At 38.7% G+C, this 18,270-nt stretch overlaps 1 protein-coding gene across 10 annotated transcripts in view; it reads right to left on the minus strand.

The window, feature by feature from the left end:
• KDM6A (lysine demethylase 6A) overlaps positions 1 to 18,270 on the minus strand; it is a 159,240-nt gene that overhangs the window by 72,653 nt on the left and 68,317 nt on the right. For all 10 annotated transcript variants that reach the window (XR_010612231.1, XM_065677073.1, XM_065677077.1 and 7 more), the window contains exons 5-6: positions 11,704 to 11,762; positions 885 to 1,005 (exon numbers count right to left, since the gene is read on the minus strand). Coding sequence is in view for 9 of the 10 variants with exons in the window: in XM_065677073.1 (XP_065533145.1) it covers positions 885 to 1,005; positions 11,704 to 11,762 (180 nt within the window). In the remaining variant the exon portion in view is untranslated. The remainder of the gene's footprint in view (positions 1 to 884; positions 1,006 to 11,703; positions 11,763 to 18,270) is intronic.

Raw genomic sequence — 18,270 nt, forward strand, 5'->3', positions numbered from 1 at the left:
CGATTCTGATAACCTCATAAATACAACTTCCAGGAAACTATCTGCCAGGAGAAGGATGTCGATTTAAAAAATTCTGGTTTCAGGAGGGACTAATAAGCAGAAATACGATTCTAAATTACACGTAATTACAAATTACAAAATTCTTAGCCCTGCAGGTGTATTTCCCCACCATATGAAACTCCGTTAAAGAACGCTTCCTTTTTCCAAGATACACATATCTAAATTTAGAGCTCAGGAAGGAAGGAACATGGGGATAGAGTAAGAAACGCAAGGAGGAAAAAAGAAAGGGGCAGACACGTAGAATGAAGGGGGTAAAATGCCAGATTACAGTAGGAGACAGAAAAAGCAGTAAAAAACTTTAAAAGGAGTACAGAAGAAACAAAGTACTGTATTAACACAAACCATTTCTAAATGATTAGCCAAAACTTGTTGCCTTAGAAGCTGACTCTCAAACCAGGAAATAAAGATTAACTACTAGAAAAGTAGAAATTATACAAAAAATTGATATGAGAACATTATTTTGAATAAAAGCTTTCTATTTTTAATAATCTTTAAGAACTTCCTGTTTACAATAGGACAGCTAGAGGAGAAAAAAGAATAAATCAAGAAATCCAAGCTGCTCATTCTTCTCTTATTTTTCCTTCAACTTTCCCCAGTCTCCCTCCAAGATGTACTACTTTAACAAGAGCCCTACACCAAACACTTGATCTACTGGAGTATCAGTGCTCATCTATAATTTTGCTGGGCTTTTCTGAGTATTTCTAGCTCTTAACACACTTATATTTCTGAAGCAGGTATTGTTTAATTGCTATATGCTCATGCATTCCAAGATGCGACACAACTTGTAATGAACATTAATTCAATTTGAAAGCTCTCAGACCTACCTTTAAACTAGACTCATAGTCTGTGTTCACTTTGAACATAAGCCCAAGCCGCAAATGAATTTCCTTGGCTCGACAAAAGCTGGGATCAACATAAAGCGCCTCCTGAAATGCTTTAATTGCCCTGAAAGAAAAACACAGATTAGAAAATTATTCTTTTTTTTATGGAACATTTACTTCATAATCAATATTATTTATAAGACTAGCAGAAAGTGGATCGGAAAGCACTGTTACAGAAGAACACATCAAAATAGTGGTTTACACGTGACGTTTTTGGCGCATGGCTTTTGATTCTTCACAGAATTTGCACTCCAGATATCCTGGTATATTTGAAAGTCTAATCTTTCCTGTTAATTTAGAGAAACTAATTTGCTGCCTGAAATACAGTAACATATCTACTATTTCAAAAAGGATGATTCAGGAATTAGTAACCAAATTAGTGCAACTTTAGAACACTACAGTGATTGTTCATGTCACAACCAACTTTTGATTGCCAGTAAGTGCAGATCACCAAGAGCAGCAGCGTAATAGAAGTCCGAAGAAGGAGAGATTAAACACATCTCTTCCCACTGCACCAACCTGCTCTGTTTTCCATTTTGTCCTCCCTTTCTCAGCACCAGCGCCACATTGGGATTCAACCAATACCTACTGCTCCATTACCTTCCAGTTGCTCCATTACTTTCCAGCCACTCAATTACCTCCAGGAAAACACAGATATGAAAGCCTGTCACCTCCTCCCACTCTAACTTGCTTTTCATATTCCTGTGATAGGTGAACATGGCACTGATTCTACTTCCTTGACTTTAAATCCTCCCCACATATGCCCCTGTTCCTGATGTCACTGTACCAGATAAAACAAAAATATTATGTAACAACTGTATCTTGGAGCAAAGACAATTTACTTCTGAACAGGACTGCTCTGCCTCTCGGGCCAACTGCATAAAACTAGGAGAGCTGAAAAACAACTGAAAATTAATAGATATAAATTCACAGAGGAACTGAGAAAGAAGCTAAGATTTATTGTATCACCTAGCCTGAAATCCAGACAGCTTGAAACAAAATACTTTCATATACATCACTGCTTGTACAATCACAAAACCCACACAGACTCTCAACTTAGGGTAGATTCAAGCACCTATGCCAGGGAACACAGTCCCACTTGCTGTCCTAGGCAAGCCCAGAGACTGATGCTGATCAGGCAGATGACAGACAAACCTCCAGGGAGAACTGTACTCACTGTGAAGCAGCACAGGGACACTGGACAAGAGTTAACCACAGTGCCTAAAATTACACAATGTTTAGGCACATCGATTTTATTCCTACTCTCCAAGTGCAGTATTATTTACAAGGACAAAAGGGTAGCAGTTGCAATGGGAAAATCAAGAAATACTTTTCATAGCCTTTTTTTTATTCACAAAACACGTAAATGACCATATTTTAATCCATCAACAAAAGCCCTTCTACTCTAAAATTCTTACAGGCTGTTTTGTCATTCCTAATGTCAAAGCAAACCAAAGGCACCAAACTTCCTCTAGGCAATGCAACAAAAATATACCTGAAACATTATCTGACCTGTTTAAACAGTAGTTATAAGCAGGTGGATTTGAAAAAATATTACATTTGTATTGTGAAACTGAAGCTTTACCTATACAATCTTTCAGAAAGGCTTTCCTTACCTTGTACCCTACTTTTCTGCTTACGCAAGAGAAGTGCAAAAGAGACAAACTTGCACCAGCTAAGCAGTCTCGCACATCTCATCTGAACTTCCCTGCAATAGTATGGGTGGTGATGAATCACACACCTCAGTATCTACACCAAAATCATAACAAACAAGGATACAGATCGCATAACAGTATGCTCAGCATCATCTACAAGAACACTACTCAAACTGGAAGGCCAAACACTGGACTGATCACTAACATCAGCACTTATTTTAATCTATGCTTTTTGTTATGCTGAAGTATAGATTTTATTATTGTGTATGTGCATTCCTTGCCCTGGTATGTAAGCCACTGGTATTTAAAATCCATTATTTGCATCTTGTTTAAAGACAGCATCCTAATTTCTAAAAAGGAAGAAAAATTATGCCTGTGATACATATCAAAGAGAAGACAAAAATCAGGAATAAAGACACTGCAGTTCTATACCACCTGGGATATTTCCCCTCTATCAAGTCTCAGCTGCAGGATCACTGAAACATGGATTTCTAAAAAAGATTAAAAGAAACTATAAGAGACAAAAGTATTTTCGTAGTCTCTTGTTTACTGAACAGGAAATATTATTCATTGCCACAGCTGAACAGAGTTAAACAAATCTACAAGTATAACAACTTTCAAGGACTGTTCAGAAGTTCAGTTCGAATGCATACTGTCATTCATTCAAAAGAACAAGAATGTTGTCTACCCTAGACGTTCAGAGAAGCAGAGCACTCAAACTCCAGTACAATTATAATCAGTGGACAACATGAAAGACCGTGTGCCATTCAGCACAGCACCTGGCAGTCACAGACAGTCCTTGTGAGGTTCATGTAAGGTTTATTTCTGTGCAGACAACACAGCAACACCATTCACCCCAGTCTAGGCTGCTCATGGAGTCAGATTCAACATTAGCAGGCTTTGAGATAACATTTTAACACGACACAACTTTTCAATGACAACAAGCCCAAAATGCGCAAGGAGGAAGAAAATCTGTAGGATGAGACACCAGTCTTTCACGCAAAATCTACGCAGGAAGTAAATGGCATGCTCTTCAACCCATTTTGACGGATGCTTTGAAAAATACATCAAATCAACTAAGTCAAAACAGAACTCTCTGTACCATTTTAGTTCAAGTTACCATACTAACAGCTAAATAACATTCTAGCTGTACATTTCAGTTATATTAGATCACTTCTAAACTGGTGGGTTTGGGAGCCAAGGCAGAAATGCTTTAAAAGCACAATTTCCTTGAAAGGCCAGAAAATTCAAAGGAGTGTGGTCAGGGAGCACTGATTGCTCCCATCCACTGCACTGATTTAGCAATGGAATGGACTGGCACTGGTGGAGAGTTCGGTGAAAGACTCTCCACTTAGGAATTTTCCTTCAGTTTCTAATACATGATGGATTAACACGTAAGAAAGAAGCCATATGCACTCAGAATGTTAGGGTACTCCTGGGTCAGTGTCTTGCTTGCATCTTAAATTCTGTATCCTCAGATGCCATAATAAAAGCTAAAAGATAATTCTGAAAGGTAGCATAAATTTAAACTTATAATGAAGCATAATTATATCAGTAAATTAAGGGGAAAATGTAATAATACACCAAATACTCCCCAAAACAGCTTTTCTAACTAAAACCCAGATGTCTTATCTTCTCCATTTAAAATACTGGTCTGCATCTTACTTGACTCTAGTGTTAATTCTATATTGATTATGCAATTTGCAGTTATTCCAGTACGACAATCACTGACAGTAACGAATACAAATGACTTCCACTACTTCTGTGAAAAAGGACACCACCGAAATTCCACAAATAAAGTGATTGGAAAGGCAGTATTTTCAGTATTTCTAGCAGTAGTAGGTGCTCATGTCTAATTTGGTAACTACAGCCTCATTTTAAACAGTCAGTAAAAGTTATAGAATAAACCACTCAAACTGAAAAGGCACTTATTAAAGTCTCACAGACAGACAAGCAATTCTACAACGTAACTGAATTAATATTGACCTAATTTTGCCTATGGGGAACACTTAAACAAAGTAGCAATGCACTGAACATTACAGGACACATCAAGAACACAGACTACAGTAAAAACTTTAGTTTTATTTTGGGGTTGTCTGTTTCCCAGTGCCATGCCCAAAGCTCCAGATTCAGCCTCTTACTTCATCAATAGCAAAACATGTGCAATATCACTGACATCCCTTTCAGCTGTAAGTGCTCAACAGCATCCAATGCAGATGGCTTTGGGCTTGCTACAGGCTGGTAAAACACAGAAAAAACTGGACATGAGAAATGCAAAGTAGGAGCAAGAGTTGTAAATGAGCTGCAAAGGTAAATGAGAGAACGTGGCCCAAAGCAAATATCTGCAGTCCTTCCTGGCTCATCTGTTTGCCTAAATTGGGCTTTCTGGACACAGCAGAGGTCACTTGATCTTTGCTCTGAAACATCATTAATCTCGTTTCTGTCCTCTGCCCAAGCCTACATACAGAAAGATGGGGTCTAGAGGATTCAAAGCATCCAAGTTACTCAGATGTTTTCCCTCAAAGCTCTTCTGGGGTTTTACCAAAACTGGAAGAGCAGATATAACTTAACAGCTTGATGATCTGGCACATACGAAGCAGCATTTGGCTTAAGAGGTTAACGGCTTCCTTCAGAGACGATGGCACACAGCCTTCCTCAAGGAGGTTGCTAGTCTCCAACCACTGATTAATGGGCCTTGCTGAACAGACAGAGCTTTTCAATTTTAATCCTACAGCAGACTAAGCATACATTAGTCCAAAGGATAAATCACGGCTGGGAGCTCTCATACTTCAGAAATAAATGACAGTCATCTAAATTGAGCAAGAAATGACTTCTGGTTTGTTCACTGAAGGTAACTGCCTGGTAAGAAACAACTCTGGCTGAGTCTACTACCATTTATTCAGATTAAATGAAAGTTTTCTCCAAGAATGGGAGCATTTCAACTAACAGACAGAAAGGCTATCTAATAATCAACAGGACTGCAAAACACACACTACGGAGGATGGAAAGCACCTCTAGGCTTATATTTTACATAACGCTCCTACAGTAGTTCAGGAAAAATAAAAATGACATGAATCTATCATCTCCAAAGCAAGACTTTCAGAATCAATACGGCAGCTGCCTTTCCACCCACTTACCTACACAATAATGGCTACCATTATGAAAGTGAAGAAGCCAGCGGAATAATAACAGAAGATTATACTAAACATTTAGTGAACTCTCCTAAAACTTCTATTGGAAGGTTTTACTTGGATAGACTGTGAATAAAATCCGCTTTGAATGAGGCAAAAGAGTATAATAAAATAGCATCAGATTAACTATTTAAAAGTTAACACTCATGCATTTCAAACAAAAACCATGAAAATTAGACTAAGTGTATGACTTCAAAGAACGTAACATTATTCCGATATATCAGGAGACACGATGCAGCTTGAGTGAAAGTTTCTTTTTCATCTTCTTTCAACTTTCTGATGACCTATTCTAAGCCTCATGTCATTTCATGACTTCACTAATGAAAATGGACAAATTTCAATGTGAAACTCAATCTTAATTTGAGCATAAACAAAATGTACATATACAGCAATAGTCAAGACAGTGCAATTTTATGAAATACTTTTACACAGTCTTTAGATACAACTGCTCAGTCCATAGGGCTGCAACAGCTGAAAGGTGAAATATTCTGTGTAGTGAAGTCTTTAAACATTTCTCTAGAACAGCAGCTGAGAGTAAGCATTTTTCGGTATTATCGAATACCGAAAGTGTTTTCATCAATCCAAGAAGTAGTTTGATAAACCTACACCTAAGCGCCACATGAACCTGCTTGAGCAGATACGCTGGACTAGATGACCTTCAGTGGTCCCTTCCAGCCTCAAACATTCTCTGATTCTGTGATACAATCACAGAAAGATGAGACAACGAAAGAGAAATATACTTGCTTCCTCGTTAATGGTAAATTACAATTAGCATGCGTTGCCTATATTTACATTTCTATTTTATATACCTAAAAAATACACGTATAGATCTAGCCACCTGAAACCCGAGAAATACTTGACAAAGAAGCATCTACACAGTGTGTGTCTACAAAGATAACTACAAACACCAGCTGAAAGGACTCTGACAGAACAGGGAAAGATGCACCAATACAAATGTGTACCTTGAAGATCACAAGTTACTGGTAAGCAAGCTGGGTTTCTGCTCTCAAATTATATCCCTCCTGGCCTTTCCTTTGCAGGTGTTTCCAAAGCAGGAACTCCACATACTGCTAATTCCCAGAGCCATGACACTGCTGGGTGAACCCCAGAGCCTTTCACGCAAACTACAACCACTGGACTATTTCATCAAATGCTGCACAACCTCCACAATGGCAGAAACTACTGATATACCTGGAGGTGTGCAGAGCAGACACTGCATATGATGAGTGGCTGCTGTCTATATGACGGGTGAGGCATTTCCACACAAGGAAGGAAGTCCCCAATAGGCCGTTAGCATTCCTACATACCCCGCGCTACCTGCTTGACAACTACTCGTTGTATGGAAGAGCCCAGTTCCTTGGATCTGCCAGCCAACGACATAAACAGCTTGAGAACCATCTGAAGGATCTGATCCTGCTTGTGAGGGGTGGACAAATCTTACTGTGTTACTAACAGCTTGCCCCTACAAAAAAGACAATGTACTGACAGAGGAAGCAAAGAAGGGCAAAGAATGGACCTCAACAGCACAGAACCCTCCCACTCTCCCAGGCAAACGGTAAATACCATAAAACATTCCTGGGTAGATGAGTAAGGCACACAATACTGAAGGCTGGCACATAAGAATAGTGAAAACAAGTTTACATTCCACTGTAGACAACCGTATATTAAAAGCTGTTTAAGCAGCTCCTTTATGATTTCAGGATGACTGTAAGAAGAGCAAAACTTCATTTTCTGAAAAAGATGAAGGAGGATGACAGCCAAAGGGAGTGAGAAACAGGCTAGGCTCCTCCAGCTCAAATAAACGGTCCAATGTGATCTGCAGTAAGAACACCTCTCAGGTGACGACAAGTTTGTGTGTTTTCCTGTAGGTACTTGGAAAAGAATGCTCCTGCCTCAGTGAAGCCTTCGAAGGACTTCTAGGAGAAAAGTAAGTCTCTGGTGTCTAGAGGCCTGCACGCTGATGGGAGAGATGAGATGCAGTGCCAGAGATAACAATTGAGGGCTGCCTTTCGCTGTCTGCTTTTGGCCTTTGGAGGGTTGTGGAATTCAGCAGCAGCAGAGATGGGAGGTGGAGAGCCTGCTCAGTGCTTGTATGCTGCAGATGAAGGTACACTCTGCCAACAGGGGTTGTATATGCTTCTTCCCTCTTGCCTATTAAATGTCTTTACCTGATTTAAGTAAGAATAACAAAAGAGTACAACTGCCTTCTTGATGTCAAGTTCCAATTTTGAGTCAGAATTCAAGAGGGCAGAAAAGCTTTTTGGGCTGAACTCCCACGTCCCTCTTTCAAGGAGTCAAAATTATGCTAACAGGAGAAAGCCTAGCATACAGAAGAGCCACAACGCAGAAGTGCAAACAGACTGGGCTGGCTGTGAGGTGACTTTAAAGGAGCCAGAAACAGAGATGGTGGTTCTAAATATGGCTTGATATTGAAGAGATGAATGACAGTGCTTCTGTTTTGGTTAAGGATGGCTGCAAAAGGGTCAGAAAGTTCCAGTCAGAAGACGACAAATTTTCTGCAGGCAGTGTGCATCTTTACCCATGACGGGGGTGAGGAAAAGGGTCTCTTGCATTAGTTTTTGGCTTTTTTCAGGACTTTGTCCTGCACAATGTAATGCTGAAGGCCTGAGGTTTACAAAACACAAACTTCTACAGCTGCTAAGGATCTGGATTAAGGAGCCTCAGAGTATGCTAAATGGGGTGATAAGGGTGACTGATCTCAGCCTCCTGCAAGGTATTTCAAACAAACAGGGTGTCCAGCAATTTGCAGGATAACAGTCACCGAAAACACAGCAGGCTGGCCTTGGGACACCACAGCTCTACCCTGGGATCCAAAGATGGCATTAGAGCCAGTTTCAGGACACAGCTGCAGATCTTGAACTCCAGGTTTTCATCCTGGCGGGACAATAGACAAGTCAGGCTCAGAATCCTTACTGAAGTAAAAAGAATAATTGGCATCTAAGCCACTACGCTTGGATGCAACTATTGCACTGAAATGAAGGGCAGCCGTTGATAAACCACTGAAATTCTTTAAGTGTTCCATCTAAAAGACAACTAAGGAGGCTTTAGATTTATTAAAGTTATGTGAGTATCTCAGCTATCTCTATTCTACTGGTATTATACCATGCTTGAGAAAGAGGGAAGCCACTGGGAAAACCAGCAAACCGCTTTCTCAGTACTTCATGGTAAATGGTGTAAAAAGAACAGTGTCAAACTTTAAGATCTGTAGGACCGGTTTTACCAGACTTCATTCTGTTTATGGAGTTGATCCCTTATGGTGTATCTCACTATAATAACCACATGAAATAGCACTGGTCTGATAACACTATTGTGGCAATTGTATATACACTGAGAACCTTCAGTTTCTGAATAGTCATACAAAATCATAATATAAAATGATGTATCAGTCAAGATTTGTATTTAAAATAAGACTTAATAACACTTAGTAATACTGCTTTAGTATATAGAGAAGTGTAAAATATTGAGTTACAGTGAATTGTGTATGTGTCTTGGAGCCAATCCAACACTTTGATTTTATTTCCAGCTTTTGATTTATGAAAGCTGGAAAACTTAAAAAAATAATGTAAAAATAAGAACAAAACTTTTAAACCCGACCTTATACCCACCTTTTTTATTATCCCTTTTTATACGAGACATGCAAAAAGCCTGAATACTTCCTTACTCCTTTCCTTTTAGGAGAACTTTGTACATGCCTGCCATTAAAATTTATGAATATCTGAAGTGGTGCGGATGAAAAAATATATTCATGGGTGAAGCACAATAACTTGAACTACCTTAAATGGTTCTCCCATACCTGCTTGAAATATACAGGTTTGTGTACTCTGTTAATAAATAAATAGACGGAATAGCTTCTGCAGGAAATGAGACAGTTTGACTAGCATTTCACTCTGAAAGAAGCAGGATTCTTCTTGCAGTCTGCAAGAGAGTCCTGTAGATGGTTAACATCTACAAAGAAGAATCTATCTACTGTAAATTACTTGCTATCACTTCCAAGTTTATTATGATTTTTCACACGTGAACACCCACAACCACACATCCCACTCCTCTCGACCTCAGGAAAACATGGTAAAGGGCAGGGAGCATCAAAGGGATTAAAAAAAAAAGAAAAGAAATCCACACAAACAACAACAAAGGAAGCGGAAGATTTTATCTGAATCAGATTTTCTTCTCTAAAAACTCTGCCCAATACCCTAACGATACACAGCTTCCTTAGTACCAAACTATACCGATCTTTGCTGTATGAATGAAATCGCAAATAGATTATTCTACACACCTTGAACATTTATATGCGTTTAAGACAACGTAAATTAAGGCATCAATCTATACTCATGTTCTCAACAAGCTTACTTAAAGCCATAGAAGAAAAATCTACATTCATTCAAAGCTCTAATTTATTAGTACTTAGGCCTCACAATAACTTGACTCTGCTGCTCCATCCACTGGAAGATGCTAATAAATAGCAGAGACTGCTGATGGCAAAAGCTGATGCTGAACAGGTGGTCTTTAAAAAACTCAACTACTCTAAATCTAACTACTCTGTCTTATTCAATTTTATCTTACAGTTTTCTACTATTTTCACAGTGCAACTTGTAACAAGATATCCCTTGTAAGAAGAACTGGCGCACAAAATACTCTTCATGAGAACAAGAACATTCTGACACTTAGCGAAATTCAACCAAGACTGATGGCAATCTTAAAATAGTGGATTCCCAGGCATGCTGAACACTTTTCTGTTCTTCTCTTGTTAATTAGAATGCAACATACAATACATGGCACTCGTTTCACCACTGTCGATAAAGAAAGCACTAAGTTGCAAGATCAAAAAAAAAGTCCAGGTTCTGAGCTCATGATTAACCAACTTATCTTAATTTGAAGAATAAAACCTTATTTATAGCCCAAGGAAAGCACAAATCTTTTGTCTTACAGACACGTAGAAATAAGGGGGGGGAAGGGGACACGCGGACGGACGGAGACGGACGGAGGTAGGAGGTGGGGAAAATACCACTTTATTGTTCCAAACCATCAAACCATCAGTTAGTAGTCACTTACTGCCTCCTGAACTGCAGTTGCGCTTAGTACGGTAAGATGATAAACTTTCTAGTAATGACCAGGCAGTAAAGTCACACTTACTAACAGTTTCCATGCTAAGTGTAAAAAAGCACTGACCTAAATACTGCACCTTTCTAACTTTCTTCCAATGACACTAACTATATCTCTACGAGAATAAATGCCAGTGAAAGTCTGAGGACCTTTCAACAGAACCCCAGCAATAGAATCTATTCCATTAATCATTCTTCTGTCACCACCAATAAGACAAAACCAAAACCCAAACTGAAAATCAACTCTCCCCTTCATAACCAACAGCAGCCCCTCCCTTTCGGTCCCCAAAGCCCTGCCAGAATTTCCAACTGAGTTTTTGTGTCAGTTTTAAACATTCTGATCCAAGTCTGAGTGTACTGCTTCTCACGTCCAAAACTTTTACATTATACGGCTACGTAGCAATTACTGAATGCGAAGCTAAATGAAAACAAGCCCACTTTGCCACTTCTCCAAGAGGGAAGTTTTTTGTAAGCAGGCTTTCAAACAAACACAGGCTACAGGCTATGAATAATAACAATTCACAAAAACCTGCTGAGTCATACTGCTCCACCCCCCTGGCTGAACGGTATCATTAGGAGCTAAAATTCTTCTCTGGTAAGTGCTTTCCCTTTTCAAGCAACTGTTGTGGTTGCCACAGATATGTTACAGTAAGTCAGATATGTGACCCAGAACAGTATGCCTTCAAACACCTATAATAAAAAAATTAAAGTGTCGTACACTCACACTGAAGTTGAAATATTCACCTACTAATGAAACATCACACAATAGCAATACCATTAGTTTGTTCCAACTTACCATTGAAAGGCATTGTAATGGAAGTAGACCAAACCAAGGCCATATAAAAAGGCAGCATTCTGTAAAAGAAAGAAACAGTGTTTAACACTCACAGATAACACAACCATACGCTGTCAGAAGGACTTTCCAGTATTTTACTTATCCTTTGACATTCTGCTTAAACTTCACCTTGAACAGGAAGAAAAAAAATATGAAGGAATGGAAAGACAGGCAGATAATAAAAAAAAATAATAAAAAATAAAAAGCGATTCTTCACCACTTATTTTTGGAGGAATAGCAACAACAATAATATTCAAGTACTTGTACATTAGAGAAACTGATGTGTTTTGTTCTACTTGTACAACAGCAGGGAAGGAAATGACGGAGTAGAGGTCTTAAGCAATTTATTATCATAAAAAATGTTTTATGACTGAACACCATTTCATAGTCATAATAATTTATACTAATATACAAGTAAACAAAGCCGCACACCCTGATTTCAGTGTCTAAAGTAGAACATTAATTACATGAATCTGAAAATATGCTTCAGGAAATTTCACTTTTCTGAATACCAAAAATACAGACACTGGCTTCAAGCCCAAGACAATCACATTTCTCCATCATTAATCAAATTTCTATTTTCCCTACTTCCCAAAGTAAGGAAATAGAAAATAGAAAAGGGGGGGGGGGGAAGAGAAAAGGAGGGAGAGGCGGGGAGGGGAAGAAGGAGAAGAACCATTCTCCTTCTGGAAACCCATTTTCTTTCCACAGAAAAGTATGACTTGCTTGTAAAGTGACATTACACTAAGGATGTTTAATGCATGTTTAACTATCTAATTCTACAAATAATTAGTACGTATTTCCTGAATTAGAAAAAGCAATTTATTTTTCCCATGTAAAAGTTATGCCACACCATAGTTGTTTTCTATTTAGCAGAGCTGTTCCATTAATTACAGGAGACAACACGCACATGCTGCCTGTAACACATTTTTAGGCTTTTCTTACATACAGTTCTGGTTTTGAGAGACAAGGAATGAATCCCAAAGAACACAAAGCTCTGACGCATGGACAAGAGATGGAACTTCCATTGTCAAAGACTGTAGCTCAAGATAATGCCTCTTTCACTTGTTCAACAAGTCAAATTTCTGTTCAATTCCACGAAAGGAATCCTAGTTACGCCTTAAAACCAATCCAAATATAACCCATTTTCTCCTAGAAAATAACTGGTAACCAGAACACAATTCAAAAAGCAACATTCATCAGAAACAGGACCCAATACTACCATTTCATTATACCTCATTTGTGTCTTCTAAATGCAAATTAAAACCAGGGGAAATGCCAAAGATCCTTTCATGAATACAGCTGGATCATAGCTTCAGCCATGGACAGCTTCCAAGAAAATTATGTGGTATGACCAGATACTACGGCAATCAGAGCACTGGAAGATGTTAACAGGGGGAGTGAAGGAGGAAGTACATAAACAATAAAAAGATGACACTTCACTACTACCATAAAACCCACATTCCTGTTTAATTGAACAAAAACACAACATGGACATCTGAAAGATAAAAGATTCTCATTCTGTACTCCATGCATTTCCTGCTTTCCAAGCGCGCTCTGGCAGCAACAGATTAGGAAAGAAGACAAGCTCGAAAACTGAGCATACATAATGCCTTAAATTCACTTTAAATGAAAAAGGCAGAAAGAGAGATTTTCATCTATGCAACATGGAAGCTTCAAAACACAGCACACACCTAGTAACCTTTACAGTGTCAGGCTCATTTGGAGAACAGAATTTAACAAAATTGTCCAGAGATCCCCCAACTGCAATCAAGAGTACTTCATTGTAAAGATGAGAATAATAGTAATAACAAAAATCCTTCATCACCACACTGCAAGATTCAAGAAAAATATGCCAGACAACTAAAACATCTTCAAAGACTTTAATTTCCTCTTCTGAAACCTATTAGAGTTCACAGTCCAAATGAGTTACAGATTCAGAAGATTAATCTAGATGATTATTTTGATCCTAAGGGTTAATAATGACCAACTTCCAAGGCACAACAGGACACAGATGTAGGTGATTTGTCCAAACGTAACTAATGTATCACGTTCACGCGACGCTTTCAGTTTGTTCCTGCCCCCGTAAAACATAAACCAGCCGTTACTGCTCTGTCCCTCGTTCTGTGACTGTTTTTCCCATTTTTCTCTCGTTCCCATTTGGCTTCACAAAGCATTTGAGATTGACCTTGAAAATCTGTTAAACTGACACTGTCTTGTCAGTATAAAACAGGGCAAGATTTAGGACCCTGTAATACTTTACTTCACATGTAAAGGTAAAAAATCTGAAATGTCAGGATGGATCATATTTATCTGTCCTGAAATACTATAGCTCTAATCATATGTAACACCATTAGTACTGCTTATTGACTGTTTATTAGACTTGCCATCAGAAAGGTAAGAAAAATACCCTTTAATCTGTGTTTGAAGCTCAATAGGACTTTCACAAGGCCCAGCAGATATCAGCATTTCAGTGTATGCAGTGTTTTCCCACAAACAAATCAAGGTGAGAAGCACATAAAATTTGCTACTTCAGCAACTAACTTTTCTGCCTGTATTGCAGAGTACCATCATGTTCGATGTGCAGCCAAGTTCCTGTTGGCAACATCCAATATGAAAGGCTAGAACAACTTAATGCATTACCAGGACCAAGCAAGATCATTACACAAAAATTTCATCTGCAAAATATCCTTTTTCTTAACATCACAAGATTCTGTGACTCTGTTTACAAGGAACACACTCCATCTTTAAATAAATAAATAAATAAATATCTGTTTTCAGTTGCCTTTCTTAATTTTATTTGGACAAGTTTATCACAAAAAGTATCCATCGCATGTTTTCCAGTAAGATTACCTTTGTAATTTAATCCCTGCTATTGTTATAGCTGGGAAAGTGGAATATAAGCCCAGTTTTCCCCCCTCCAAACATCTGAAAGGGAGGAGTAGAAAACAAAATTATAGAACAAAATTATCTCTTATAATCCTTTCCTTGAACGTCCTTAACCGCCCTCACAATTTTTGAAGATCTTATGCTACCAAAACTCATTCTTTGGTTACCAACTTTTAATGCAATTTTTATGCTATCAGAGCTCTCCACTAAAATCTACAGTGAATGAAAAAAAAAACCAACCCTGCAAACCGAAACAGACTGTACCTCAAATCTGAAGTTGAATGTCTGCATTTTTTCATCTACAGCCGTGCTATTAAAAAGCATGGAAAAAAATGAGAAATGCCATTTCCACTCAGATGTCATTCACATTTTCTACAAACTATCAAAAATGTGAGAATGTTCCACACCAACCACTAGATGGCTCAAATACCTCTTTCCATTTTATACATTTAGGCAATTTAAGAAGATTGTCAAGTTTGTTTTGTGTACCGTTACTTACATGCACTATTTAGTGCTAAGCAACATTTCAGTTGTATTTTACAACACGTATGAGTATGAGCTACAGTATTTTACTTACAGGTAATTCAGAAGGCAAAAGATGTATCTGTTTGTACCTTTATATGTAACTGAGACGAGAAAGCACATTGAAGACTTTCAGGTCTTGTTTTAAGCAATCATGGGGAAAAAAAAAATAAATTAACAAATGAGGAAAACTCCATCCATGTCACAGACCTTCTGCAATAACCCAAGTAACTGGTTTATAGCCTCTCTGAAGCACCAGATGGAAACAGATCCCAGACATTTCCTGTGCCCTATTCTCTAGCCATTTCAGGCCAATTTCACAACAAAACTTTTTTCTCCATCTTCAAGAGTGCAGTCAGTGGTTGCAGCAGAAAGACATCAGACCAGAGCATCACAGTTACACTTTGTTGACAAACACAGGGTCAGAAAAATGCACCTGTCCTGTGTAGCAAGCATCCATACTCACATTCAAGACTTATCAATGCCCATCTTTGAATCTAGGAATGTACAGCTACCACATCTCAGGGCAGATCCTTTTCACCTGTAACATGCGTACCTTCCACAGGCATTTGAGACCTGATTTGTGTTTTATAAACACAAGAATATATACAGAGAAGTTAGGCTTGCAAAGGAAAATCTCTTCAGCAGGCACTTCTAGAAAGAGAGTGGAAAAAGACACTGAAGAGTCAAAGCAGTCTCAGGGCAACACTGAGTTGGGACCTGGCAACTTAAAAATGGAAAGGAACAGTTTTTGCCAGTTTCATAGCATTGCTGATTCAGAAACACTCCCTAACACTGCCTCTCAATTTTGCTGATAGTCATTTGTATAGTACTAAAGCCAGCTCAATGCCAGTACTGATATGAGTTATCAATATATCTATATATAAAAAAGAAGGATTATTTTTAACTGCGTTGGTTTCCCAGCCAAGTTCATTGTGTACATGTCCCCCTCCCCACCCCAGCAACTGCATTAGCACAAATGAAAGAGTGGAATGTAGCGAAATTAAGTAAAAGCTCTTTAAGCCCACACTGCTACTAGGAAAATACATATTGAACCTACAAGGACTTCTCAAACAGAAAGAGTGAAATCCTAAAGATCTTTACATGCAACCTAATACTTTAGATATCACAAATTATGTGAATGTTTGACTTTAAAGGAATCAACTTCTATGGGTCAGCAAAAGACGGATAGAAACACGGAATAACACCACACCTGCCTGCCAGCCTTCACCATGTAGGTAGGTCCTTAACCAGTGAGAAACACAAGCAAATATACCATTTCTTCTTTATGACTCTAAGGGGCAGGGCCAGACACAGGTAAAATAACCCCTTTATTTCATGAAAGGGTTTCTACTATTTATACAGAAATCAAAGCGTACCCCACCTCACTGTGAGACAAAAAACAAATCAGAAGAAACAAAGTCCCCATGCAGTCGGGTCACAGAAGCCTAAAGATGAACTGGGGGGGGGTGGAATTAAAAACAGTTCAGCACCCTTACGAGGCCAGTGACTGTAAAGTCTTTGATGACACCTTAAAATTGCTTCCAGCAGGATTCCAAATGCCCCTTCCACAGCTGCCTAAGCTCCAGCGGAACCTGCAGTGAGGCCCACATCACACCAGGCTGCAGAAGAGGTGGCATGTGGGCAGGGGGCATTGCTCTTCAGGAAACCTAACTAGAAAAATAAGGTTTCACAGTTTACAGCTCATCCTGTGGTCACAGGGTCTCTCAGCCACCTGTTCCAAGCAAAAGAAAACTTTTTTGTGTCCAAATGTGTGAATATGTTTACTTATTTACTGAAAATAAAAAACCCAAAAGAAGTAGTTTTGACACTGTGGTGCCTAATACTCCTCCTGACACCACTCAATATATAGTAGCAGTTCCCTGGAGAGTACGCACCACATAAAAAACTCCACTCGGGCTCCTGTGTATAAACAGCTATATGCCTCTGGGAGCTGACAAGCTCCAGGAGTTCCAGTCACAAAGATTGTAAGTGTTCAGGAGAAAGACGAGAGGGATTAAACAAAATTTGTTTAGATTTGTAGAAACACGAAAAAGAGAGCTCCCTATCTAGATGTTCTACACATTTGCCACACCTGCAGAAATTCTAAGATCCCTGTAAGGGGTGCATTACAAATTAATTTAATTAGGTTTGGCTTCTTAAGGTCTTCAAGACATTTTATAGTACCTGAAAACTCATTAGGTTTATACAGGAGCTTTAAAATACAGCTGTAATATTGCAAAAATACACCTGCGGCTTGTAGATGAGAACTTCTTGAGTCATAAAAAATACTTTCACAGAAAAGATTTTAAGAAGTAGGAAAAAACAGAACAAATAAAGCCCAAAGAAACAAAACCTGCCATCCACAAAGTACTGTGGGTGTGTAAACATTTTTCTTCTCTCCTTGTTTTTTTTCTGTTGTTGTCATTGTTGGTGAGGCTTTTTTATTTGTTTGGGGGGGTTGTTTGTTTTTGTTTTTTTCTTCTTTTTTTCCTTTCTTGTGAGTGGTATGTATCTTTGAAATGACCGTGCTCTCCTCCCTATCCTGCCCATCTCCTTCTTAGGAAAGACAGTACATTTCTCCGTATCTTTTTCAACTCCTCACCAGCGCTGCACTTCCCTGTTCCCTGTCGCACCCCTTCAATGCGCACTACTTTTTGAACTCCTCTGAAACGCTGCTGTCCCACCATTTTCACTCAAGAACCAAGACACAGATGGCAAAACCTGCTTAAACACGCTCAAGAGGGAGTCTGGTTCTACCACAGTCCCTCAAAGAGCTTCCCAGCAGTATCTGTATAAAGGCTTGTCACCCAGGGATGGACAGCATACATCAAAGTAAGACAATTACTGAATTATCAAAACTCATATACAGGAACTAATTCAAGGTAGATTAATAATTTCAAAACCCTTTGAGTAATATGATGTGCTACAACTGCTTTACAGGGACCACTTTAATATTAAGACAAAATGATAAAGGAACATTAAATAAGTCAAAATATCTTAATCGATGATGGAATACATGCAGCTTTGTAAACTGGGCATTCCTTTATCCGTAAGTAAATTTCAGTCTTTGGCAAAATGGAATCCAGATCAACTAGCGTCCCTCCTCAGATCTGT

Source organism: Lathamus discolor, chromosome 4 (genome assembly GCF_037157495.1).
Source record: "Lathamus discolor isolate bLatDis1 chromosome 4, bLatDis1.hap1, whole genome shotgun sequence".
Classification (NCBI taxonomy): domain Eukaryota; kingdom Metazoa; phylum Chordata; class Aves; order Psittaciformes; family Psittacidae; genus Lathamus; species Lathamus discolor.